The following is a 27,983-nucleotide window of genomic DNA, read 5'->3' as shown; positions in this document are numbered from 1 at the left end:
CCTGAGACCCGCGAGGGGTGGCTCCCCCTCGACCCCCGTCCGCTAATCGGCTAGCGGAACCACCGTAGGGGCGGCCCTTCGGGCCTAGCTACGCCTATCTTCTCTTTGTCATCACTTAAACCTAAAAGCCTGAGAATGATCATCTTGACAATCATATTAGTCCATGTGTTGTGTTGTCTATATCAATCACCAAAATATTATATTGAAATATGGCATGAGAGGTCATTTTCGCTACACTTAGTGTTACCCCAGGCAAGCCCCGGAGCATAATCCTAATTTTAAGTATTCAATGTTTATTTAAGTATTTTGTGCATTTACGTTCTAGGAGTTGTATGGAACTCTAGTATGCATGTTCTCCCTAGGTACCCGAGGGTCTATACTAGTATGCAGATGTCGTTAAAATGCTCTGCTAAGTAGGATCTCGGTAGAAGTCGAGTGATTCCTGTCACTCACGAGATTTAAGATCTTGTTACTTGTGGCAATGTGGTTTGAGAATGAATCAATGAGGAAAGAGAAATGAAGACCGGGCGGAGATGAATTGGTTCTGGATATGAAATGGATGGAAAGTAAGCCTCCGCCTGTGTCAATTGAGGACCGTACCGTTGTTGGAATTGCTGACCGAGTTTGAACAGTATTAACCATATGCCGGAAGTATGAGGTAGTCGAAACCGGTAAGCTAAATACCTGATTTGCAGCGATACTTTGAATCACGACCTGCTACTCTGGGAGTGGAATGATGGCGGGTGTTGGAGTGTATGTCGCCTCCTAGTTCTCTGGGAGTTCGCTGTGAGGGGCCCTTCACCCGGGTTTTGGTAGGCGTGATTCGGGTAATGATGGGAACGGTTGACATATGTGGTCCGGCGTGGCTGCACGTGTCGTGTGAGTTAGGTCCACCTTGCAAGGTTAAATCGGATCGATTCGCCATCTCTCTCGGTTAAGAGAACCTTGGTCACTGTGTCACATCGTAGTAAAGAAGTGAAAATGGGAAGAGAAGTATGATGAGATATGTTTGTGGTACTCTGTAAAGATTAATGTGATCAACCATGCTTGTTTTAGATGTTCAGGCAAATCTAGTTGGTACTTGATAAACTTAAATTGAGCTAAAACATTGAAAGTAAGGATCCAATATTAGTAGTTTTTCAGCAAAACAAACTCCAGAGCCAAAAAGCTTTGCATGTCTAGATAGTGGGCTAAGTATACCCGTGTCGGGTAAGTCTTGTTGAGTATTAGTATACTCAGGGTTTGTTGTCACCCTGTTTTCAAGTAACTGCTGCTGGTTGGAGCTAACCAGGATCCACATCGGTGGGCTCAATGTGACGTCCTCACGTCATCGTAGCTACTGTTGTTTTTTTTCTAAACTAAACTTCTATTTAAATTTCGCTGCATGTTGAACTCTGATAATTTCTTTTAAAACTCATTTTGTAAAGCTCTTCTTTGTAAATTAAATTTGAGAAATTTTGTCTGTTTGTAATCATCTGTACTTGTCTTCGTGCGAGACTTCCAGTGTTTTTCGATCCTTAACCCGACAGACGACCGGATTACACCATTTTAAGTGCGTGGCAACTTGATTAACAATTAAGATGATAGTTAGCGCACTTAAGCCGGTTTAATTTGGGCGGTTCTGTCACAATGATGTCTGGACATATATTTGGGGGTCAGCTACATACAGCTTATAGAAAACATACAAAACAATTATAGGAGATACATGCATCCTACAAATGGTTATGGAATGGTTATAGAATAGTACATGTCAACTCAAGCACAAAGTCATTTTTTGGCTGCTGTTAAACGATAGGCTTAACACAAGGGTAATGCTAAAAGGAAAAAATATGGCCTCAGAAGATTACAGCTGCATCTTCTATACTTCCACTGAAGATAAAGGCAACTGAACATTTCTTCCTCCACTGCACTTTCGCAAGCAATGTTGGCGGAAGATTTCTCTGCAGGTATATCCTAACTTCTCCAGTACAAATACTTGAGATCCTCAAATGACTAGTTGGCAAGCCTTTCTTCATGGAGATTATTGTTATCATGTCCTCGGCTATCTGGATAACAAAAAATGATTTTATCTTTAGCAAAAAGTCCCATCAGTGTCTTTAGCCGCTGCCTCTTTCAAGTACGAATTTGCTATGGTTAACCACATAGCAAATAAGTATCAGCCTTCTATTGTAGAATGGCTAAACATTGTGTTGTAACTCTCTTTCCTTTCTTGTTGGTCTTGCTATAAAACTTGTCTTATATATATATATATATATATATATATATATATATATATATATATATATATATATATATATATATATATATATATATATATATATATATATATATATATATAACCAGTAGAGGATCAGCCCTCCACTTTCATAACAAAAAATGGTGTTTTATCTGCACCATTGACTTAGTATACAAGATGCAATCACAGGATGCTAAAGACCAGTTCTAGTAGGATTTGCTATAGATGATAGACCAGAGCAGAAAGTGCACCGGACAAAAGAGTTACCCGAACTACCAGTGGGTCTATCCTAATTCCTGAACTAGAAAGCTAAACTTACCCAGAATCTCACAATACATAAACATATTCATGCAAAATCTATCTCATGTTATTTGCCACTATGGCGGGCAAAACTGACTCCGTCAGTGAGATTAGGCCAGTTAATCAAGTGCGGTCAGAAGGATGACGAGCATTTTTGCCACCAAAACATTTCCATAAGACTAAACCTTTTTAAGACCTGCATTACAACATAGCTACTCTATGGTCAATATAACCGAGAAGAAACCTGTACATGGATGGAGAAATTAAAGCCACCTAAGATGTACATTAAGCTAACAATGCCGCTCCTCCCAGATATAGCCCTGTTTTTAGGCCTGTTATGCACTAACATACTGGTTGGACTACATCCTGAAATCCATCACGCAGACTGTGTTGTTCGAGAAACAGGCTGCAATCTTGCTGCCTTCCTTATTCCAGCAAACTTCAAAGATGCCACCAGTCCCTCTGTAGGTCTTGAGGATCCTGCCTTCTTTCACAGACCAGATGTGTAGGCACTGATCCAGGGACCCACTAGCTAAGTATTCACCATCAGGGCTAAATGCAACAGAATACACGGGCTGCCTGCAGCCATGTGAAAGCTATGTTCAATATTGTAACAAGCACAATAAAGTATCAGAATGCTTCATTTTTCATGGTATCAATACCTATGGCCAGACAAGCTGTACAGAAGGCGTCCTTGCTCAACTTCCCAAAGCTTGATAGTAGAATCAAAAGATGCGCTGCACATGAAACAAAAGTCAATCAATGCTGCGATGCAGGGGTAACATGCAAGAAACCAACTCAAGGCAACTGCATAACCCTACTTACATCAATAACAGTCATCTTATCTCTGTACATTAGCTATCAGTGGCAATACCAGACAATGTTCCAAATGCTAAACTGGCTGAAACTAGACATAGTGCCGAACTTCCCAAATTAAACTCGCCAAATTTTGTTACCACAGACCATTCTTATGTGGGCCACGCATAAGATGCATGATAATTGATTGTAGCAAATAATGAGAATCACTAATAACCAACTTTGTACAAACAACTTCACAATACACAAACACTGTATTCATTGTACCAGGGGTACATTACATCTCTGCAACTGTTGACCTAGCGAAAAGCAGCTGTTCACCAAGCCAAAAGCAGCTGCTTACCTAGCCAAAAGCAACTGCTGATTAGGATTGTTTGTTCCTGGGCCTGTTGGGCTCCACCGAATGGTATATATTTCCTGCAAAATATAGTTCAGCAGATTATAGATAGTTATAGGTTCAAGGAATCATAAAAGCAGAGGAAGATTTGCCATACCTTGGTATGCTCCTTAAAATCAAATACACATTTATCTTGCTTCATACTCCATATCTGCAAAGAGAAGCTATCAGAAAGGGGAAACAACTGTAAAAGCACACCAGCAAAGATAGCAGCTGTGAACCCATAGGTAAATAAATCAATTTCAGTGCTGCGTCTGAGACTCTGAGTGCTCACACCCGCAAGGAACATATAGGCATGAGGTTTACACTCTACACAAAGCAACCAGTAAGCTAGACATCTAGAATCATTATATTTATATTGCACATCTAAAAGGTACAGGAGGTGAGATATACAAGTAGACATTACTCCAATAACATATTGTACCATTTAGCAATGGAAGCCTGCATGACTAGAAAGAAATTTTCATTGTGCACAATTGTGCAATGAACAAGGGGGACTAAAGTATCATCGTGCACTCGTTCATTGAACAAGGGAGACTATTTGAGAGAAAAAAGGGAGGACTGGCATTTGTAGAAGTAAATACACAACTTGATTTTCCCTACCCCTAAAGCACCGATGCAAATAAATCTACGGCCACACAGAAAATCTCCCCCCGCTGAGAGCCTCACCAAGGTGTGCACCCAAAATTCCGTACCCACAATCTCACCTCTGTAAAAATCAACGGCTCAGAATACTACTAACCGGATTCAACCCGATCCGACAACCCACGTTTTAAGGATCATGCGCTTCAACGCGTGATACCCCTTCGGCCCTCCACCCCGCGACGCTTCCCCACTCCCGCGCACCCCGCGGCGCGCGTTCGAAACTCAGCGGCCGACTCCAACTCTCAATTTCCTCCAAAAAATGTCGTTCTTCTGCTCCTGAAAATCGACCGCCGCCTCCCGCGCGAGTCCCACCAAACGGGAAACCCGCCCAGCCCCAGCGCGGAGCCCCGCGACCCGCCGGCGTGAATCGAGCCGGGAGCACAGGTGCGGCCGCCGCCGCCATCAATCGCACCGGGGCGGCCCCCGGCCGCGCCCGCCGTCATCCGCACCGCCGACTCAGACCGCCGCCGCCCTCATCCTCGCCGGGCGCGGACTCCAGCGGCCGCACCCCTCATCCCGTCATCCGCGCCCTTGCGCGGCCTACGGCCGCCGCCGCCCTCATCCGCTACAGGCGAGGCCTGCGGTCCGCGCCGGGCGAGGCCTCCTGCCGCCCCCACCGGGCGGTGCTTCCTGTCGCCTGAACCCTAGATCTGGGATGAGGAAAATGAAGGAGGCGCGCCTAGGACGGAGAAGAGGCAGGAGGCAGGCTGGTTGCGGGGACGGGTTGCAGCCTGCGGAGCAGCCTCCACCCAGGGGCGCCACCTCCAGCCGGAGGGACGACCAGGCTCATGGGGGGCGCACGTCGGATGAAGTCCGGCCACGTCACCGTCACGGAGGACGCGGATGCTGCATCGCTGTTGTGGACCTTGGGCAATCCAAGACGAGCATCGCCATGAGGTGGTCCTGAGCTACTTCCTCTCTGTAATCCCCTTCTCTCCCTCTCAGATTCTATTCTATTTTGTGTTCAAAACTGCTGCTAGGTCCCTGCTGTGTACTGCTGCTGCGTCATCGAGCTAGCTGCCGTGCTGCAGCAGAGGAGCCGCTTCGTCCAGGGTACCTTTCATAATCAGGTAAGATCACAAATTATCCATTAAATACCATGGTTCCTATGTTTCATTTTGGTGGGCAAACACATATATTGCATAGGCGTGTAGGATTGTGATCTGCTGTTCAAAGAACACACTGGATGACTGGAATAGCTTGTGTGAAAAATATTCCTATGGCTCAAAGAATTCAGTTAGTAGCTATGGTTGTGACTGCAGACTGAGCCAAAGTACTCTGATTTCAGGTCTCTATTTCTCTATACAACCATGATACCGAAACCTTTATGCACCCAAACAAATGCACCCAGATTAGTGATCGAATTGCTTCCTAATCCTAATCAAAATTTGCCCGCTGCCTGCAGATCAGAGAGGATGAGAATTGATTTTATGAGTGGTTAACAAGCCATTAGCATCACTCATGGCACCTCTCATGCATAGATGCTCTTGATGCTTCTCTCTGGTGAGTATTTGCTAATCATTGATGAGAACAAAAATGAATTAACGAGGATCTTGACTTGCATATGCATACAGATACTTATATGCCTCTTGTCTGATGCAAGAATAAACTCAGCTTTGCAAAATATTTCTTTTAGCATTGTTAGTTGTTCGTGAAACTGCTTCATAATACAATCATTTATCTCCTTTTCCTTTTTAGGCACTTCAAGTATTTTTTATTTTTCTCAATCAATTATGGATGCAAGTCTTTGCAACACGCTGATCAGTGAGATTTGTAGATGCACCTGATCGGTTGTCTGTTTGAATAAATTTTGTTAGGAAATTTGTTGTGCCTCCTGTTCAAAGTGATAGATGGGTTTTTTTATTTTCCCCATGCCACTAACCACATAGCTGAAGTTCTTGATATTTTTGTTTGACTTAAACTATATCTGGTGCTTGATGTATATAGTCCTGACCTCTGTAGAAAAAAAATGTGTATAGGTGTTGATTTATATTTACATAACTGGAGCAATTCAGTGATTGCAATGCTAAACATCTGTCAGATTATATAATTTACCCTTCTCTTTTCTAGGGGTATCCAAGCACATTATTGTCTAAGTGAACATTAACTAGAAAACTGATTAGAAATATTAACTAGGAGAAGATTTTAATCCTATTATTAATAGGAAGCATCATTTGTCAGAGATGATGGTGCCTCATATCTTCTGTTATTGTCTTACAGTTGTGTTCTTGGCAATTTGGGTGGTGATGGATTTTTGGTTGCTGCTTGGACATGGGTCATACAATTGGTATGTCTTGTTTTATGCCAAGTTGTCATACATTGGTCATGCTTTTCCGTTGATCTTTTCTGAGCTTATACTGTTATGTTCTCATGTCTCTTCTATTAGCCAAGTATATTCACATCCCATTGTTATTCTCCAAGTATATGCATTTCATGAAGATAATTTTGTTTTGATTGATTGGTGTGACAGGCCTACATCCAGAATCTTGAGATGAGCCGGATGAAGGTGGAGTAGCTGGAGCACGAGCTCCATCGAGCCAGACAGCAGGTGATAACTGAGGCTTCCATTGCTGAATTACCCAGTCATATGTTTGTTTGCTTTATGGTTCAGGTGATAATTCAGAAACACAGGTCAGCTGCAGTTCCAAATATAAAGTATTTGTCAATGTTTGCTGGCCTGTAGTTTCAAATATTACAGTGACTTACAGAAATATGTGATTTATATATGCTCATATAGTTCAATTTATGTCTGCTTGTGACTTCAAAGTGAAATACAAGTTGTCTCTCCATGAATGTACATTTTAGCTGAGATACAATTCTTGCACCTGTCAATAATTTCATGGGGTAATTGAATAATCAACTTCCCTGCTTGTTTCTTCTATGTTTAAAACTTTATGCATCCGGGCTAATTGATCAGTTACCCTGGTTAGATGGTTATATGTTGCAGATATGCTTCTTTGGTTCTTGTTATCATTATCTTCTGAATTTCAGTTTTCGACTTCATTTTAGGTCTGTGATGCAGTTCTTTGCAAGTTGAGGTCGTTGATTGTTCAATTCAAATGCACATTGCATTGATCTATGATACCTTAATTAATTCAACGCTGTCACCTGGCGAGGTGCCAAACCGAGCAGGGACAGATGTGAGCAGGCACAGGTAAGCAGGCTCAAGTTTCTATTTTTGTACACTTAGCTGCAAGCCTGCAAGACAAGTAGGAGCCAAAGCGGCAACTCATTGCTCACTGTCCAGTACCCTCTGTTCAATTTCAATAGTCGATAATTCTTTCTTACAAGTACACAGTAATAATATAGCATGTTCATTATTGCCTCATGGTGTTTCACATGCATTTTCAAATGTTGCCGTAGCGTTAGCACGGGCACCTTACTAGTAGAGAATGAAATGGCTACATGTATGACTGAGTCTTCCAACTCAGCCGTACAACCAGTGTATCACACATCCTCATGAAGCCTTGATGGATCGCATAATGCAATAGTCGCAAGTAAGTTGGAAGACTTAGTCATATGTATAGAATTTTGTAGAAAGAAATAGTACCTTAGCTGTCACATCATCAGAACATGAAGCCAAAAAAGAACCAGTTGGATCCCACTTGATAGCATTAACTTCACTCTGGAAATATGTAAATGCCACAATGAGGTCAAACCTAATGCTTCTTTTCCAAAACTAGTATTACAGGTGGACTATATTTGTGTCCATACAATGCCATGTCATATAATGAATTATTGATCAATAATCATATCCATTTAATATACCAGGAAGTAACAACAAACCATGTTGCACATTTTTCAACTTTTGAGGAATGACATAGTATCTGATAACAAGAGAATGTTCAGTGTTACTTTTGGATTGTATAAATCATCCAAAAAGAAAGATACACACAAAAATAGCACCATGCAGTTTGTAGCATGAATTTTAAGAATATAATCACTGAGAAACAAACCTGATGACCAATAAATGATTTAACTGGACGCTGTTCCCCAATCTTGCAAACATAGATCATGCTGTCGGTTGAGCATGTTGCAAAAGAGTTATTATTTCTCCAATCAACATCTAGTGTTGGAGCTACATGAAAACAGGTGTGAGTTAGCTTTGGTTTAATTCAGTGCAAATACATCTATTGCAATAGAAAAGAATTATGAGTTAAAAACAAAAAACATTCTGGAACGCCAATTATACCTGAATGAAATTCAAACTGCTGCTTGCACTCCCATGTCTTTGTATCCCAAACAATAGCAGTTTTATCAACACTTCCACTTAGGAGATAATCTCCTTTCTTATTCCATTTCAACGAAAATATGGGACCCTTGTGTTTGAAAAGTGTCTGCTTCAGCTCTCCTGAAATTCATTCATCATAACAGAAGGATGAGACAAAAGAATAGGGGGAAACAAAATATCTAGGCTGCATAACCTATATGATTTCTTCAACTGTTACAAGAATTAAGTAACAATGAATTCATGCAAGGAACTAAGTAATAATGATGGCATGCCAGTTCCAGTTTTAGTGAAATCTAACACATACATTGAATAAGAATAACATGCAATTGATCGCCAGGCTGTTTCTTGGAGAAATTCAAGGCAAATCAAATAATCATGTGCACTTACATCAAACACAATAATCCCACAATCAAGACAGCCCCAAATCGTTAACCGGACTAACTTTAACAGCAGAATGCAGAGCGAAAGTCAACAAAACATTGATACAGAAACAGTAGTTCACCTAAGACCTACCATCTCTACTCCATATTCTTGCCTGCCCATCATAGGAGCCTGTAGCCAGTAGTGTACCTTCACCCTGGAAGGGATGGCAGCAAAACAAATAAGACGACTGGCAAGTAATAGTAAGGAACCTATATGAGAATGTAGTGTTTTGTTGGTGAAATAAACAAGTGGGCTACTAAAACAGGTGGCATAAATAGCATGGCTATGATATACTTCCCCCGGTATCTTCACCCCCAAAAACATGTAAAGCAAGAAAAATATGGGATATCAACAAAAAATTTCAGCAGGAAGAAACTCACATTCCAGTCAAGGGTGGTGACATCCTTGCTCTTCTCATTGGTCCGACCTTTAAAATGTTTCAAAACATGAACACCCGGAGGAGATGATTGCATGTTGGAACCACATGGACCATCTGGAATTGTCCAGATTCTAGCCGTTGAGTCTCCTGACCTAGCAAGTTCCAAATATAGTACAATAATTTAACAAAGAGTAGAAATAGACAAAGACAACTTTCTTGGTAAATATGAGGGGATGCATACATACAAATTGGAATAAATATTAAATAAAAGATCTGATAGAAGTAAATGAAGGGTAGTGCCATGTTTTGAGAAGCCAGATTAGTGCAGAAATTTAAGTCCATTAATTTTTTGGAATAACATATTCTAGAAATACACCATCGATCTGACCTGATACATTGTAATGTAGGAAAGTAGGATGCGTATAATGTGGTCGATTTATTGCAATGAGCCCCTTGGGCGGTATACATAGGAGTACAAGGCTTGGAGGGCAAGGCACCTCCCCTAGAGATAAGGAAGGCTATCACGGGATTACACGCGTGCGGTTGTGTTTCTCTCTTTCCTTTTTTTGTTTTTGACTTGCCAAACACACAAGGCAGCGGAGGGCGATCAGGGGCAGGTCGGCGCAATCCAGGGGCAGGCGCGACCCACAGAACGGCGTGTTCCAGAGACGCGCGATCCCGAAGAAAGGCTGGCGCGTGGGGGATGGCGAGCGGCAGAGAGATGGTGGCGGCGCTAGGGTTAGAAGAGAAGAAAAACAAGGATAGAACACAAAGTAACCAGCAACAATTGAACGTGTAAGCACACAAATTCAACAATGCAAATTATTGAAAGAAAGTGCAAGGCTCAAAAGGTGCTGGGACAAGGATCTAACCTGATAATTTTTTTGGGTTTTGTGTTTGCACTAACTATGGCAGGAGACGAAGGCACGCCGGATGAGAAGCTGCAGGACATGCGGACACGAGTTGATGGACTGGCCGCGGACATGAAGACGATGCATGAACGGCTTGACTCGACGATCACATCATCGACCGAGAGGTTCGATCAGCTCGACCTCGCTCAGATGGCCGCTAAGACCACGCTCGACACCATCGTGGCACGGCTCGACACATTGTCAACATCGATCACAGAGTTGCAGAAGGATTATGGTGGTGACACGGAACAGGAAGAGGGTACTCGCACCGGTCGTGCCCGCCGTGTGGTACGTCATCAACATAATGACTCATTTGCTAAGATCAAATTTAAAATTCCGTCCTTTAATGGCAAATATGATCCTGCTGCATATCTTGATTGGGAACTAGAGGTCGACCAGAAATTTTCATGCCATGATATTCCTGTTAATTCTCAAGTTAAAGCTGCTATTAGTGAATTTACTGATTTTGCTTTAATTTGGTGGCGTGAATATAAACAAAAACATCCCACTCCCACCACTTGGACTCAATTAAAAGCTGCCATGCGACACAGATTTGTCCATTCATATTATGCACGAGATTTGCTTGAAAAAATGCAGTGCTTTCGACAAGGTCAACAGTCTGTTGAGGACTATTATCAGGAGTTACAAAAAGGTATGATTCGTTGTGGTTTGTTTGAGACGGATGACGCTGCTATGGCTCGTTTTCGTGGTGGTTTGAACCGCGAAATTCAGGACATCCTTGATTATAAAGAATATTCTGATATGACCACATTGTTTGCATATGCTTGCAAAGCTGAACGTGAAGTGCAGGGACGCCGTTCGAAGACATATCCTAACTCTTTTGCAGGAAGAAGCTCGGCAACCAGCTCAGCGCCTGCTCTACCTGCGTCATCCACGATCAGCAGTACACCACGCGAGAGGTCGGCCAAACCTGCAGCACCTTCTCCCACAGGCGTTGTTCCTTCCACAGGACGTACACGGGATATTCAGTGCCATCGTTGCAAAGGATTTGGGCACATGATTCGGGACTGCCCAAACAAGTGACCTTGCTTATCCGTGACAATGGTGAGTACTCTTCTGAAAGTGATTCCGAAGAAACTCGACATGCTATGCTTGCCACTGACCATACAGCTAATGAGGAGGTACATGTCACCCCGAGCGATGCAGATAGGTATGAAACTCTTGTTGTGCAGCGTGTTCTTAGTACACAGGTCGCCCAGCCGAGAAAAATCAGCGACACACTCTGTTCCATACAAAGGGCATTGTGCAGGAGCGGTCGATTCGCATCATCTGATGAGGACACCACGAGTACGTCTACACCAGCAGCACCTTCTCCAGCATCTCCAGATGCACCTCCACCCCAGGCGCCACCTTCTGGGCCAATCACTCGGGCCCGTGCAAGGAAAGTAGGATGCGTATAATGTGGTCGATTTATTGCAATGAGCCCCTTGGGCGGTACATAGGAGTACAAGGCTTGGAGGGCAAGGCACCTCCCTAGAGATAAGGAAGACTATCACGGGATTACATCAATCCTAAACTACCATATCTGGAGTTGCCTAATATACTCTAATATGTAATAACACCAAAAGACCATGCCGTTCAAAAATGAACCACTCCCTCCACTTCAGTTGCAGTTTTTCTTTTCAGAATATGAAGGTAAAATGCCTTCTTTACTCTGGGGCCTCAGCATTTGAGAGGCCTAGAGCATTCGACACACTCGCCCTTCTCTACTCAAACAAACTGCCACATTGTTCCTACTGCTGATGCCGCCTCACTAAAGCCTCCAACCATGTGTCTGCTTCTGATCAGGGTCCGCAACCTAATCCTGATAGGCCCCTTGGCAGCTGAGGATGGCGAGACTTTGGCAAGCATCCCGGCGCATTGCGGCAGGAGAAGCACTCAATGGGAAGTACGAGTCCATCCACTCCAGCTAGAGCCACTTGCCCGGCAACATCATTGGGAACCGCAGGCCGACAAAGAAGAGCGCAGCACAGACTGGTCGATGGGGAGCTCTGCTGTGACTTACCCTGTTTGATAGACAATCCATGGTCAGCGACCCGCCCCAGAACATCAGCTGTGCTATCACCGCGGCCTAGGTGCATGGCAAGGGGGAGGAGGCAGCAATGCCCTTCCAGCTGCCACCGCTCCGGATCCATTGGTTAGAGAACGGTGGTGAATGAGTGCCTGAGAACAGCTCTTGACTATTCTATGGAAGGGATAAGGGAATGCCTTAATGCAAACGGAAGAGGCAGGGGCAAAAAGGTCCAAAGTTCCATTGTTGACATCAAAATTAACAGTGGTATATTTCTAAACAGCGCGCAATTTCTATGGTACTCAAGTGTACCTTTGGATGTCAAAGAACTTTTTCCTTAATTTTCCTATTGACGGGTATGTTTGAGACACCAAGATGCATGAGACCAGAGGACTATTCACATTTTTGGCAACCGATGGAATGGTACTGTTTACTATGCTGAAACATCACTACAGTTGCACAAAAACAAAAACAAGAATACAAATGCCTATGCAGTATAGCAGATAATAAGCACGCACCCTGAAGCTAGAAGAGAACCAGTTGGACTCCATGCACAAGCAAAAACCTAAAGAAATTTAAAAGAAATAGTAAGAGGATATAACAAATATCACTAAATTTAAGAGGAAAAATAGCTGTGTGTTGTAAGACCCTTCTAACCTCAGAACTGTGCCCTTCCAATACAGTCATCGGTACTAGAATCCTCCGCGCACAAGGCGGCGGCGGAAAAGCGGCGCTGAGGACAAGGGACGCATAGGCTTACTCGCTGAAGGAGAGAGTCCGTCGATGGAAGGCTGGAGGGGCGAAAGTCCCCTGGGCGCTGGCGGCCCGTCGGCGACGCGATCGGAGCGGTGGGGCGGTGGCCCGCCGGCCCCGATGGCCTCAGTGGCCCTGGCGTCCCCGCAGTGGTCCTCCGCAGCCAACAGCACTCGCGCTCATAGGGTCAGTCGGTGCGGCGGCGCTGGTTGTAGTCGGGGCCGCCTGGCTCTGATGGCGCGGGAGGGGCGGGCGGATTCTGGAATGCGGAGCCGAGATGGAGGAACGACGCGGAGGCATGCAGGCCCAGTGGCTCCCCCAAGGCGATGTGGTACCCGACGGGGACGTCGAGTGGCGCCACCATGGGGCGGCCAGGGAAGAGGTAGGTCCTTCTGCTGTGCTTGATGACGACGGCGGCGCGGATCAGAGGGATCCGCGGCGCATCCTAGGAGGGCGCTGCCCCCGGCGGAGATCAATCTCGATCTCCCCGGGGGCGCGCGGGTGCAGCGGAAGCGGTAGCGGTAGCGCGACTAGGGTTAGGATCTCGTAACCTAGGCGTCTGATGCCATGTAGGAAAGTAGGATGCGTATAATGTGGTCGATTTATTGCAATGAACCCCTTGGGCGGTATACATAGGAGTACAAGGCTTGGAGGGCAAGGCACCTCCCCTAGAGATAAGGAAGACTATCACGGGATTACATCAATCCTAAACTACCATATCTGGAGTTGCCTAATATACTCTAATATGTAATAACACCAAAAGACCATGCCGTTCAAAAATGAACCACTCCCTCCACTTCAGTTGCAGTTTTTTTTCTTTTCAGAATATGAAGGTAAAATGCCTTCTTTACTCTGGGGCCTCAGCATTTGAGAGGCCTAGAGCATTCGACCACACTCGCCCTTCTCTACTCAAACAAACTGCCACATTGTTCCTACTGCTGATGCCGCCTCACTAAAGCCTCCAACCATGTGTCTGCTTCTGATCAGGGTCCGCAACCTAATCCTGATAGGCCCCTTGGCAGCTGAGGATGGCGAGACTTTGGCAAGCATCCCGGCGCATTGCGGCAGGAGAAGCACTCAATGGGAAGTACGAGTCCATCCACTCCAGCTAGAGCCACTTGCCCGGCAACATCATTGGGAACCGCAGGCCGACAAAGAAGAGCGCAGCACAGACTGGTCGATGGGGAGCTCTGCTGTGACTTACCCTGTTTGATAGACAATCCATGGTCAGCGACCCGCCCCAGAACATCAGCTGTGCTATCACCGCGGCCTAGGTGCATGGCAAGGGGGAGGAGCAATGCCCTTCCAGCTGCCACCGCTCCGGAATCCATTGGTTAGAGAACGGTGGTGAATGAGTGCCTGAGAACAGCTCTTGACTATTCTATGGAAGGGATAAGGGAAAAATGCCTTAATGCAAACGGAAGAGGCAGGGGCAAAAAGGTCCAAAGTTCCATTGTTGACATCAAAATTAGACAGTGGTATATTTCTAAACAGCGCGCAATTTCTATGGTACTCAAGTGTACCTTTGGATGTCAAAGAACTTTTTCCTTAATTTTCCTATTGACGGGTAATGTTTGAGACACCAAGATGCATGAGACCAGAGGACTATTCACATTTTTGGCAACCGATGGAATGGTACTGTTTACTATGCTGAAACATATCACTACAGTTGCACAAAAACAAAAACAAGAATACAAATGCCTATGCAGTATAGCAGATAATAAGCACGCACCCTGAAGCTAGAAGAGAACCAGTTGGACTCCATGCACAAGCAAAAACCTAAAGAAATTTAAAAGAAATAGTAAGAGGATATAACAAATATCACTAAATTCTAAGAGGAAAAAATAGCTGTGTGTTGTAAGACCCTTCTAACCTCAGAACTGTGCCCTTCCAATACAGTCACATCGGTACTAGAAATCTCCTGAGCAGTTACACTTACATCCATTGGAGTGGGACCTGCAGAACAAAGATTTAGTCTAAACAGACATGGTGAAGGAAAGTAGTATACACAAAACCCAATCTCCACAAAAATAATTCCATAGGAATCAGTTAATCCTAGAATCATATTTCTCTTCTGTAGTTAATTAATATCAAGGTAGAGTTTCGTACAAAAACTGTAACAAAACGAATCGATTTGATTTGTTTGGTTGGGAGAAAATGTAACAGGATCAGTTGAAACTCTTGCCTTTCTTCGACAGATTGCTAGTAGCCTAGTACTCCCAACGTACAAACATCATAAGCAACTGGAGAACTTGGTGGCAATCAAGAACAACAAGGACCGCAAAAATACTTGTGGTGGTGGAAGCTGCAACCAAATCATTGTTGACAGCTAGGTGCCACAGAAAAATCATGGAGCAGCAGGGGCTCCGAAGGCCACTGACAGTGCGATGCAGAGCGGTAACTCGCAACAAAGGGGCATGCACATGGCAGCAGGGGGTTGGGCGGTCACAGAAAGGAGTGGAGCCATTCTGATTTTGGAAGGGTACAAGTCATCATTTTTTAGTGCAAGACATTTTGGCTGTTCATTGGTTTCTACTGGCCTGTTACCAGATCCCACGCGATCGGTTTAGGGTCTGCCCAAACAAAATAAAAATGAACATAATCAAGTCGCGTTGTTATCTGATTACAGAGTGAAACAAATGAACCAAACAGCACCTAACCTCCCAATAAATTAAAGCAAAGTATCTAAATTCAGTTGTACTCCCTCTGTCCCATGAAGAGTGCAATTCTAGGTTTTTTCAGACAGATTAGTGGTGGCCTGAAAAGACTCATGCTCTCAATTGTTTGCCAGATATGGTTAGTTTTGGCATTCAATTCAAATCTGACCACTTAATTAGGCAAATAACTGAGATCCAATCTCTAGAATTACACTCTTTGTGAGATTTTTTTCAAACTCAGGATTGCACTTTTCATGGGACGGAGGGAGTAGGTCCAAGTTTCTCAAAACATATATAAAATAATATGTTGGTTAATATTGAGATTTGAGAAGATTAAGAAATGGGTTACTTCAAGCACTAATGAAGCTTAGAACATACAGTTCTAATCTTGTGTAATTTACCTAGAGCAATTCCTCATATTCTTGCAACAGAAGACTACAAATTTGTTTATGGCATCACATGTTACTGATAAAATGTGCAGGGCATGAATAGACACTTACATAAGGAAATGTCCAAATACTCATTACATGTTCCGCATCAACTGGAAACTTGTTCATGTTGTAGCTTAATGCGTTAACAGTACTCATTTAACCAGCATCAAACATTCTCAAGTTAAGAAAAGATGCAAGCATACTCATTATTTGCTAAAAAGATGTGTAATGGAAAATGATATCATAAGGGTAAATATAGCAAACAGGTAGTGATTAATCACCTCCGCCAGCAAGAGAATCTTCATCGTGCTTAATCTTATCGATACGCTCTGTATGCTGCTTTTCTTTCTCCTTTTCTTTCTCATGCTCCCTGTCTTTTTCAGATTTATCCTTCTCCCTCACCTGTTCTTTTTCTTTGTCATGGCGATCCCTCTCACGCTCGCCTCCAGGACGCCGTTCATGCTCCTCATTACGTTCTTTCTCTTTTCCCCTATCCTTCTCGCGGTCAGTTTGAGATCTCTCCCTTTTTCTCTTCTTTACAAGCTGTTGCAACTCTTCAACATCCTTTGTGATGATTTCAATTGGTTCCAGAAGGGCAAAATCCTTCTCAATTTCTTCATCATTCTGAAACAAGAACAGTGGATGGTGTCACATCAATCAGCAGTAGTAACAAATACTGAAAGGTAAACAGGCTTACCTCTTCGGTATTTGCTTCCAGTTCTATGTACTGGAGGCCTTTCTGCACAATAGTGATGAGAGCACCAGGTGGGACTGCATTTCCATCAATGCCACCCTTATGGATCCCTGCTTCATACCCTAGAGTGAATGCTGCATGAATGAAACCTGGAGAGCAAGAGAAACTGTTAGCTGTTAAAATCACACTATCTTGCTCAATATATGTTGGTGCGCAGATCTCCTGCCTTAAGAGAAAACTGGCAAGCATATTTAGAAGAAGGGTGTAACAGCTGGTGGAACATATCGTCAAGAACCACAAGCACTAAAGAGCTGCAAGAGTATGAAAAAGGTTGGGTACAAATTCACTGAAAGATCATGAAAAATAACATTCTTGTATTCTTCTTAAGGCAGTGAAGAACAGAGATCATGATGACAGAACCTCTGGAGCTAGGTTCTGACTATAGTCTGTATCTGGTTTCTTCATGTGAGGGCCGTAGCAGCAAAGTGGCCACAGAGGCACAGGAACTAGAACTAAAACTGAATATTTCCAGAATTAGCAATACAGCTCATTCCAAGAACTAAAAAAAACAGCCTTTCAAGCGCAATCAACATATTTCCCAACATTGTCCCAACCATTAAGCGGACCTAAAAGGAATATGATGAAATTGCCAGTTTCCCTAGAATTGACCATAAAATTCATTCCAAAAACCAACGAGAAAAGTCACCTTTTTAATCGCAATCAGCATATTCCCCAAGCGTGTTTGTACCATCATGACCCTAAAAGGCATCTGGTCCTATTACCATTCTTCCCTACCATAACCCCGTTCTCATACGCACTACGAGAGTGCACCACAATTCATAGGCAGGGCTCAATGTCCTGCAGCATCAAATTCCCAAAAGCCCATAATTCATCATTCCAACATGAGAACAAGAAAATTTCTCAGAATCAATCCGTGGGTGAAGAAACGGGTAGATGTCTTAAGTAATACCATTCTTGTTTTTCTAGTTGAGGCAAAGAAAGACTGTTCGGAACTAGTACGGGGCTAATCTCTAATTTCGGCATTTGAGGCAGCATGAGAAAGATGGCATAACAAGCCGGATTTTCCTTGAAGATACCACACCAATCCCTCCGAAGAATTCGCAGTGGGTAATCCCAAACCAGCCCCCAAATCTAAAAGAAGTTGCCCTAAACCGCATCTGGCCCCGAACAACACCCCGCCGTACGGATCCCTGAGAAGCGCACGAATCCGCCACAGCACAACCGGGGGAACTAGGCGCCCCGCAGCAGCGAAGCCCCTAAACCCTAAATCGGCGAAAAATGAGGAAAATTTTCTCGGCTCGAGCAACCCAGACGCTCGGGGAGGGGCGGGATGGAAGGGGGGCACGCACCGGACTCCTGGAGGTAGCGGAAGACGAGGAAGTTGAGCTCCGCCGCCGTGAGCACCCCCATGGCCGGACGGCGCGGGCGCGGGCGCCGGCGAAGCGGAGGAGGACGGGGAGACGGGCAGCCGCCGAGGGAGAGAAAGAAGCTGATGCGGATGTGTGTGTTGTTTGGAGGGGTGGAAGTGTGAAAGCGTCTCTTGGCCAGCGATGCGGACGGCCAGGATTGCGCGGAGACAAGTGTAAAACTGACGGGTGATCAGTTACCTGACTTTTTTTTAAGGGGAACGGAAACGCTGAAGGCTGTAAGCAGGCCGAAGCTTCTGGGCCGCAGATCAACAGTCAGCCCACGTTAGTTAGGTAGCATTTCAGGCGGTTTTTATATTTTTATATTTTATATTTTTGTTTTTAAAAAAAATATATTTTCGTTTTCTAAATTTACAGGAATATACCCGTCCGCCCTGCTGCCGGGCGGCCGGGGCCTGGTCGCCCCGCTACGGGGCGGCAGGGGCTTTTCTGCAAAAATTTCGCATAAATTTTTGCAGAAAAGCCCCTGGAAGATCCGTCGCCCGGCAGCGGGGCGGCCGGCCCCCCAGGCCGCCCAGCAGTGGGGCGGCGGGCCCCGGCCGCCCGGCAGCAGGGCGACCGGCTCCCCCGCCCTTATATAAGGGTTGGCTGGTCCCCCCACTCCTCATTTGCATCACTAAAATTCCAGAAACCAAGAAAAGAGAGGGAGGGAGGGAGAGAGGCGAAGCCCTGCCGGATTTTCGAGCCGGCGACTGCAGGTAACCAAAATTCTTCTATACTTTATAAATAGATTATGCTGTAATTATTTTTGTTGACACAGTATATTAGCAATCATTTTGTGATACAGTACATTAGCAATCAGTTTGTGATACAGTACATTAGCAATCTGATTGCGCACTTGTGATTGCCAGAGCTCAACACCATAGCCTCCTCAGGATCCACCTACATTCCACGGAGTAAGGTGAGGGAAACAGTCCCCCAAGGAGTCCAGGTGTCTATGTGCTTTTGCGGATCCTTGTGCAAGTTAATGAAATTCAGGGTTTGGGGGGACGATTTTGGCATGAGGTTCTTCATGTGCGAGAATTACGAGTATGATCCGCCCAAGCATTACGGTAAGGATCGAGCAAAGGTACTATAAAACACTATCAGAGTTTGCCACTTTCGGATCTGGTAATGACTTCTAACATGATTTGGGGAAAGACTCCACCGCCTCTATGTGATTTCGTGCAGTGGTTACACCGAGCAATCTCAGCAGGAAAGGACCATGTTGAGCGTCAAGCAAGGTGGGCTGTACAATGGTGGCAACGAATGCTGCATGAAGAACAAATGGAGGAGAAGCGCAAGAAAGATCAGGAAGAGATTCAGAAGAGGATTGCAGAAGTGGAACGTCAGAAGGCAGAGGAATGTGAAGCTGACAGGGATAGGAAGTGAGAGAGGGCCCGCCGTGCTAAGAAAGCAGGGCCTGAAGCTATTAGAAAGGGAAAATATCCCCGGTGCATTCAGTAAAGCACCATCATGTAATCCCGGCATTTTACATTTCCTAAGGCATGTCAGGTTTAGTTACAACACGAGGTTACCGTGTTGCATATGCCACTATTTTTCATTGTTAAAGTACCTAGTTTACAGCAAAGGTCTCAGCGTTATTTACCGTAGTAGTACGAACGCCTTAGGCTTCTGCTTTGTAATCGTAGCATTGTTTATAAAATTGTATTGCAAGCCGGGAATTTATGGTTCGTAACCTACCTTATCCTTCTATTTTTAGTACACTACATTCAGTTGGCAATCTAATTCAAGCAACCTACACATTTAGAATTGCAACCAAGAAACTTTACTACACAAATACCTTCATATTGTTACATGCTACCATCTGGTTCAAATACATATCCATACATAACGAAATATAATTGTCACATACAGGTGGGAATACATATCCATACATCTGGTTCAAATACATATCCATACATAACGAAATCTAAACGCGACGGGCTCCAAAATCCGGAGGCAATCCATCGGTGGGATTCCCAGAAGGTCCAACCTCGGCACCAGCATTATCTTCATGTATTTTAGGGCAATTCTTGTAAGTGTGACCGTCTGCTCCACACAGGTTGCATCGTTTTTTCTTCTTTCCTGCCTCAGACTCATCCATTCCGTTACGGATACGAAGTGTCTGCCGTCGACCTACCCCTCTTCTAGCATCTGGATTGGAAATGTACATTGGAGCGATATTTGGTGTAGTGAATGATCCCAGACTGCCTATGCCATATATCTCATGGCCCCAAGTGTGCACAGCGGTTTCTTTTCTGTAATATTCAGAAACAAAAACCCCAGCTTCCAATCCAGATTCTGAACATGCCGCAATGACATGGTAGCATGGTAAGTGAAGAAGTTGTGGCTTCTTGTATCTGCAAAACACCTTGCCTTCCGGCGTTATCAAGCAATACTGAACCACCCTTTGTCCGCGGACACCCTGACCTGTCCTGTCCTTGCATAAAACTTCAAACCTTTGATCCTTTGTGCCCATGGAGACCACTTTGTGATAGTGAGCCTTTTCAATCTTTTCTTTCATGTATTTAGTGACCATATTACAAAAAAACCACTCGTGGATCATTAAGTAAGACAGGAGCTGCCTGGTACCGCTCTCTGAAGTACCTTGTGCATCCGTACATGATGAACTCAACTATGCCAACAAGAGGAAATCCACAAATATGACGCATTACCATGTTGTAACACTCTGCGTGGTTGGTTATCTCGATCTCATATCGACGCCCACCAGTGTCGTATAGAATTGACCACTTCTCCTTAGGTGCATCCTTGATCCACTGTGTGAAATGTCCGCCACCTGAACGTCTATGGCTGGAGGTTGAGGCCTGTTCTTTTAGCAGCTCGACGCACATATTATCTTGCACCTGCCACAAAGCATCGAATTTCCGCTGCTGATTCTGAGTGCACAACCTCTTGAACAAATTCATAAGTTCCTAATTCTTGAAGCGCTCATAAAAGTTTACACTCATATGCCTTATGCACCACCTACTCACAACATCTGGCCATAGAGGAGGTTGTCCTCGACTTCCTTCATGTAGTTGCCTTATTGATACTAGAAGACCTGCAAGCCTGTCACTGATGAGGCAAACATCAGGCCTTGCAGCAATAACGTGAATCTTCACACGTTCAAGAAACCAGTACCAGCTCTCTGTGTTCTCATTCTCAACAAAAGCAAAGGTGATGGAAACCACTTGCTTGTTGCAATCAACTTCAATCGCTGTCAGTATTGTCCCCTTATATCTCCCTGTCAAGAATGTGCTGTCGATACATAAAACAGGAAGACAATATATAAATGCCCTCACACATGCACCAAGGCAGAAGAAAGCACGGAGCAGAAATTCAGGTCCCCCATACAAACTCGGTACAATGTAGGTATCAGTCGCGCTTCCAGGATTTCTCTGCACAATTGCTGACAGCATGTGAGGCAGGTTATCATATGATGCCTCATATGTGCCGAAACTCATCTCAAACACCTTTTGTTTTGCCCGCCAAGCCTTTGTATAGCTGATTTTGTATTGAAAATGGTCCTCTATGTCCATAGTTATAATTTTTTGGCTCATAATCAATTTTGTTGAGAATCACCCCATACATCTTCTTGGCCACGAAAGTGGGTGTGATGTTACGGTGATTTTGCGCAACAACAGTTAATCTACATGTATGTGGTGTTGTAGGGTCGAGATGGCGGACTAGAGGGGGGTGAATAGTCCTTTCTAAAACTAATTGCGCCGGCTAACCGAAACTTATGCGGAATTGAAACTATTCGCTTAGCCAAGACTTCACCCCTCTAACTATGACTCTAAAACACCTCCAAAAAGATCCTACACAAAGCAAATGGAGTGCCAAGCTAGTAAGAGCTCTCCTAACAATTCTAATGCCAAGTCATACAAGCCTAAGCACTAGTACTTCACAAACCGGGGGAGCTCCTACTCAATTCTAATGAGCAAAAGCACAAAGCCAAATCTAAGCTCACTAGATGCTCAAGGACAAAGATACACAATCTAAATCCAAGAGCTCAACTTGCTTAGCTACACAAACTAAGCAAGAGCAACTAGCTACACAAGCTAACTAGTTACACTAGGATCTCTACTTCTAGCTACACAAGCAAGAAGATGATTAGCAAGCTACACAAGCTAACTAATCACTAGAGAGCAACTACACAAGCACAAGATATAGATGAATGTAAATACAAGGCTTGTGATTTGGAGAATGCAAACCACCGAGAAGAGTAGACAAGATTGACATGGTGATTTTTATCCCGAGGTTCACTTAGTTGCCACCAAGCTAATCCCCGTTGAGACAAGCTCCAAGGTTGCCGCCGATCCTCTTGCTAGTGGTGACTGTCAAGTCACACTCTCCCACGTGGAGTGCTCACACCGAGCTCTAGCACATGATCCGGCCGGACCACTTGTTGCTCTTCACGTCTCGCTCAACTAGAGTTGCTCTTCGCGGCTCCCGCGGGGTGAGCACAATACCCCTCACAATCTCTTCTCCGGAGCACCGCACAATCTTCTTGCGGGCTTCAACGGAGCCTCTTGCCACCAAGCCGTCTAGGAAGTGGCAACCTCCAAGAGTAACAAGCACACCGGCTTGCAACACGATCACCTAGTGCCACTCGATGCAATCTCTCAAAGCAATCGCACTAGAATCGCTCTCTCACTCGATCGGATGATTACTATCAAGTTAGAGTGAGTAGAGGGCTCTCAAGCACTCTCACACATGGACACCAAGTCCCCAAGGTGCTCAGCCACCTCAAATGGCCGGCCACACCCTCTATTTATAGAGGGAGGCCCCAAACTAGCAGTTACACTCAGATCCCGTGAAAACAGAGTTTTCGCGGACTGTCCGCCATTCAAACCCAACGGCTAGATCTTCAATGATTATGTGTCAGAGTCGACCGTTAGAGCCCCGGGCGGACTGTCCGCGCCCCTGGGGCGGATAGTCCGCGGTTCAAAACTTCGAACCAACCGATTTGCAAACGTCTCTGACTAAATCTGGAAGTTACCGGCGGACTGTCCGCTCCCCAGGGGCGGACTGTCCGCAGTTTAAAAGGTGAGCACACACAGAACCCGCAGTGTTTCTGTCCCAGAATTTTCAGTAGGAGGCGGACTGTCCGCCCCCAAGGACCGGACGGTCCGCAGTTCATTTTGGACACCCAAGACAGAACTACCAAGTTTCTGCGCCCGTTTCAGCTTTTAAAGGCGGACCGTCCGCCCCCATGGACCGGACGGTCCACAGTTCATTTTGGACCACCAACAGAGACAAAAACGGTTCTGTTCAAGCTCATCCGAGATAACGGCAGACCGTCCGCCCCCCTTGAGTGGACCGTCCGCAGGTATATTTCCAGCAGAAATGTACCTCGGTAAAACGGCCATAACTCTTAGCTCTGATGTCCAAATTAGGTAATCTTGGACTCTATGGAAAGCTAATTTAGAGGGCTACACAACCCAACTGAATACTTGATCCAAAACACAATGGATCAAAGCAGTATTCCACTCCAAGAGACCACCTAATTTCCGGAGAAAACCGAAAAACCTTTCTTGCTTCCCAAAGTTGATCAACATCAACTCCAACTCTTTCTCCTTTACAAATGTGCCAACACAACCACGTGAACAACACTATGTGCATGTGTGTTAGCATTTCACAATTATTTTCAAAGGATTTTCACTTGATCTCACCACGCCACTCGATCCTAGCAACATCGCAATGTTAGATCGCTCAAGTGGCACTAGATGACCGATATGCAAACAAGTTTGCCCCTTTTGATAGTACGGCCATCTATCCTAAATCTGGTAATGCACTTCTCTACACAACCTTTGACCGGTGAAATGAAATGCCCTACAAGTCATACCTTTGCCTTGCACATTCCATTTCATATTCCCAAATATTGATGGCACACAAGCACCAAACTCCATCAAGCCTTTTGATCATCATCATGAGTCAACACTTGGCTTGATCTTTCTTGAATGATATGATCCACTCCATATTATCACATGACCTCTTTGGTTCATCGATCTTGACCTTGCTCGCTCTTTACCGTTGCCTCGGTTCATCGGCTCCAAATCTTGCCCAAGCTTCACCGCATCGCGGTCCCTCGCTTCAAAGCCTTGACTTGCCCTTCTCCATTGCAACCGGTCCATCAAGCCAAGTCTTGTCTTGATCTTCTCCACTTTGGTCACATAACTCCATGTCATGTCTCATATGCAATGAGTTCCTCCATCACACTATATGAGCATAGCATCAACCCTTAGCCATTTCTCTTCCATGGCACATGTCGCTCATACTAGTGTCTTTGTGTGGACTAATCTCCTGTGTATCTCGACATAAACACTTATTAGTTCACATAAGTTGTCACTCAATTACCAAAACCAAACAAGGGCCTTTCAGGTGTAACAATTGAACACTCCCAGTGTGTCTTGTACATGCCCTTGTAGGCATGTACTCGTCATGTAAAATCGCCATTGACACACTTCACATCATATTCTTTGCTGCTAGACTTCACAACTCTGAATTCATTCCTCAACGATATAGCACAAAGCTTCACAGCATCCTTCACAGCTTCAATGCTAGGATACTTTGCCTCCTGCACAACCTCATTCTCTCTGTATTCGTACTCATTACTCCTAATATCCTGTATCACTTGATTTCCAAAACCCTTGTCTCACCATTCACCTAGCAACGGGTAGTCCTCATCGTCTGATGAGTCCCCACATTCTTCCATCTTTTGAGCCTCCTGGTCTTCATTCTCTACAGCTTCCACTATTCCAGGTATCCGCTCCCCCTCATCAGCTAAACTTTGCGGCTCAGGTTGAATGACATGTATGTTTTGATCTTCTTTTTCTCCTACCTGATCAGCTATACCTTGCGGCTCAGGTTCTATGACATGCATGTTCTGATCTTTATTTTTTTGTTCCACTGCTTGGTTCAGACGAGATGATGTACTTGTTGACCCTTCACGGAAATGAGCTGCCTTCTGGTGAATCTGAATTAGCATTGCAAGAGGCCACCCGCGGTCAAGAGCTGCTTGCATGTAAGTCCGTCATTCTTCGGTATTTGTTATAAGCATCAACTCCCAGAAATCCCCTTTAGTTGCCCAATTCGTCACAGTCTGAACGGTTAGGAAATGGGTCTTTGGATTCACATTGAATATCTCGTGAAGGCATTTGCGTATGGAACCAAAACTCTTCTCTAAGGGTTTATCTATTCCGCACTCTCTGCGTTCAAAAGCTGATAGATTTACTCCATACGCATCATGAGAAATATAGTAGTCACCATAATAAACTTGAAAACGAAGCTTGCTCGACATTTTTGGCCACACAATAATGATATTAAACTGATTGCTAATCTATTGTGTCAACAAAAATAATTACAAACATAATCTATTTGTAAAGCGTAGAAGAATTTTGGTTACCTGCAGTCGCCGGCTCGAAAATCCGGCAAGGGCTTCGCCTCTCCCCCTCCCTCTCTCTCTTTTCTTTGTTTCTGGAATTTTAGTGATGCAAATGAGAAGTGGGGGACCAACCAACCCTTATATAAGGGCGGGGGAGCCGGTCGCCATTCTGCCAGGCGGCCGGGGCCCGCCGCCCCGCTGCTGGGCGGCCTGGGGGGCCGGCCGCCCCGCTGCCGGGTGACCGGTCCTCCAGGGGCTTTTCTGCAAAAATTTTCGCAAAATTTTTTGCAGAAAAGCCCCTGCCGCCCCGCAGCGGGGCGACCAGGTCCCGGCCGCCCGGCAACGGGGTGGTCGGCCTATATTCCTGTAAATTTTGAAAACGAAAATATATTTTTGTCAAAAACGAAAATAAAAAATAAAAAAATAAAAAAACCGCATCATTTCAGACCGCAATCTCACTCGGTGAGTGAATATTCAATAATGGGCTTGTATGTTTTGTTTTTCCATTATAAGTGGACCGATTGATGTCACTGTGGCTATACGTCGCCCGCTCTACAAATTGTGAATCCATCGTATGAAGAATAGGTACACCACCAGTATAAATTTCGGCCCAATATCCTATTTTTTGTTTCTTGTGACCCAATAGGGGCTCCCTATGTTACGGTCGCCCGTAAGGACTGGACTGCACGGTCGATTCTCGAACAGCCTCCGCTTTTTCCGTTTTTAGTTACGTGCGCCATTTGATATTCTCTTTCCGGCATGTTGGGCAGCGCCAGCTCCGATTCACTTTTCGGATACCGTCGACCGTAGGGAGCCCTCTCTGTTCTCATTTTTTCCTTTTTTAGAAATATTTTTGTCCTTTTCTGATAATTTTTTAGAGAATTTTCTTAAGAAAAAAAATTGGAGAGTCTGGAAACTTTTTCAAGAAACTTTTCAGAAAACAATTGGAGAGTCTGAAAATTTTTTATGAGAAAAAAATTGTAAAAGAAAATTTTGAGAAAATATTGAAGAACAAATTTTTCCATCCAAAACCAAAAATAATTCGGGTGAAAACTTTTTATAAAAAACTTTTCCATCAAATGTCAGAAAGTTTGGGGGAAAAGTTTCATTGAAAAACTTTTGCACCACAAAGAAAAAGAAAAAAACACCTTGGGGAGCTCGCCGCCGCTGGGGTGAGCGCACGGGAGAGCTCGCCGCAGTTGGGGCGTGAGTGCCCGGCGGAGCTCGCCGTCGCCACTGCCGAGGACGGGGAGCTCGCCCCCGGGGAAACCCGCCGGTCCGTGCCGCCTCCACCTTGCTGCGCCGCCCCACCCCGGAGCCGCTGCTGCGTGCCGTCCCGCTCCGCCTAGCCGCGCAGTCCGAAAAAAGAAGTGAGAGAGGAAGATGAAAGAGAAGAAGGAAAGGACTGCGGACGGGAGATTCGACTGTGAGATTGATTTGGAGCGGGCGACTGTAGAATCTATACTGGGGACCCACCGCACAGTTATTGGTCCCCACTGCTAGATCGTGCTAGGCTGCTAGCACCTAGTAGTACTACTGATATTGACGGGAGAGAGAGAGGAAAATCTGCATGTGCCAATTGGTAGTGATGGCTGCACCTGCAGGGCAGCCTCCACAGTTCCCACAGACGGCCATTATAACACCTACAATTAGGCAATAGCAAGCTACAGATGATTTGAAAATTGCTGCATATAGCCGAACATATAGCTGATTCTCCTGTTTCTTCATTTTTTTTTTGTTGGCGCGTGTTTATATTCCTCACATTACTTGTTTCATTTTCCTCATATTCTTTAGCTCTTTTTTCCCCTCGTTGCTTGTTTCATTTTCTTCCATTCTTTTCTCTTCCATTACTTTCCTTTTCTTTTTTACTTTCCTAATCTTTTTGTACTATTTTTGTTTTCTATTTATTTCATCTTATTTACTTATTTAATTTTTCTTCTAAATCTTGACTCTGTTTTCCTCTATTCTAGCATTTTTATTAGTAAACTTTTATTGTTTTCTCTATTTTTCATTTTTTTCATCCTTCCGGTAATACTAACCTTTTATTGTCCCCCTTTTTTATTGTTTTATTTCAGCTTTTGTTTAACTGACTTGTTAACTATGAATCTATGTAAGGTGTGAAGTGTGGACATGTCATGAAGAGTCCTAACTTGTTTAGCACGAGTGTATATATATTTTTATAAGAATATTTTATTCGATGTAGATGCAATTTGTTCTTCACGTATGCATGTAACTAATTTGTTCATAATGCTAAATTACTT

At 44.5% G+C, this 27,983-nt stretch overlaps 1 protein-coding gene and 1 long non-coding RNA gene across 3 annotated transcripts; one reads left to right on the top strand and one right to left on the bottom strand.

Moving 5' to 3' along the window:
- Positions 1 to 2,581: 2,581 nt before the first annotated feature.
- Positions 2,582 to 18,479, bottom strand: LOC120640045 (WD40 repeat-containing protein HOS15-like). 2 transcript variants are annotated; one of them, XM_039915940.1, is made up of 14 exons: positions 18,276 to 18,479; positions 16,909 to 17,054; positions 16,493 to 16,835; positions 14,997 to 15,079; positions 14,856 to 14,902; positions 9,429 to 9,579; positions 9,139 to 9,202; positions 8,587 to 8,745; positions 8,351 to 8,472; positions 7,945 to 8,019; positions 3,847 to 3,900; positions 3,696 to 3,769; positions 3,199 to 3,273; positions 2,582 to 3,115 (listed from the first exon to the last, which is right to left on the bottom strand). In XM_039915940.1, exons 1-14 carry the CDS (start codon positions 18,334 to 18,336, stop codon positions 2,896 to 2,898), a joined length of 1,674 nt encoding a protein of 557 aa, XP_039771874.1. In that variant the 5' UTR covers positions 18,337 to 18,479; the 3' UTR covers positions 2,582 to 2,895. The 2 variants fall into 2 exon arrangements, with proteins under 2 accessions (XP_039771874.1, XP_039771875.1); XM_039915941.1 differs by lacking the exon at positions 14,856 to 14,902 and adding an exon at positions 12,889 to 12,935 and having other exon boundaries at positions 18,276 to 18,449.
- LOC120640046 lies at positions 5,755 to 7,719 on the top strand. The gene is made up of 4 exons (XR_005661742.1): positions 5,755 to 5,897; positions 6,615 to 6,681; positions 6,865 to 6,942; positions 7,404 to 7,719. It is a non-coding gene; the product is annotated as an uncharacterized LOC120640046 (long non-coding RNA).
- Positions 18,480 to 27,983: the final 9,504 nt, after the last annotated feature.

Source organism: Panicum virgatum, chromosome 7K, assembly GCF_016808335.1.
Source record: "Panicum virgatum strain AP13 chromosome 7K, P.virgatum_v5, whole genome shotgun sequence".
NCBI lineage: Eukaryota > Viridiplantae > Streptophyta > Magnoliopsida > Poales > Poaceae > Panicum > Panicum virgatum.
This window is presented reverse-complemented; position numbering and strand designations above follow the sequence as displayed.

What these genes read in the sequence shown, in the direction of transcription:
- LOC120640045 (XM_039915940.1), bottom strand. Translation starts at nt 18,336, where the DNA reads ATGGGGGTGCTCACGGCGGCGGAGCTCAACTTCCTCGTCTTCCGCTAC. An exon ending in CCGCTACCTCCAGGAGTCCG is followed by an intron (nt 17,055 to 18,275) that starts GTGCGTGCCCCC and finishes CTTGCTCTCCAG; the next exon opens with GTTTCATTCATGCAGCATTC. An exon ending in TGGAAGGGCACAGTTCTGAG is followed by an intron (nt 14,903 to 14,996) that starts GTTAGAAGGGTC and finishes AAATTTCTTTAG; the next exon opens with GTTTTTGCTTGTGCATGGAG.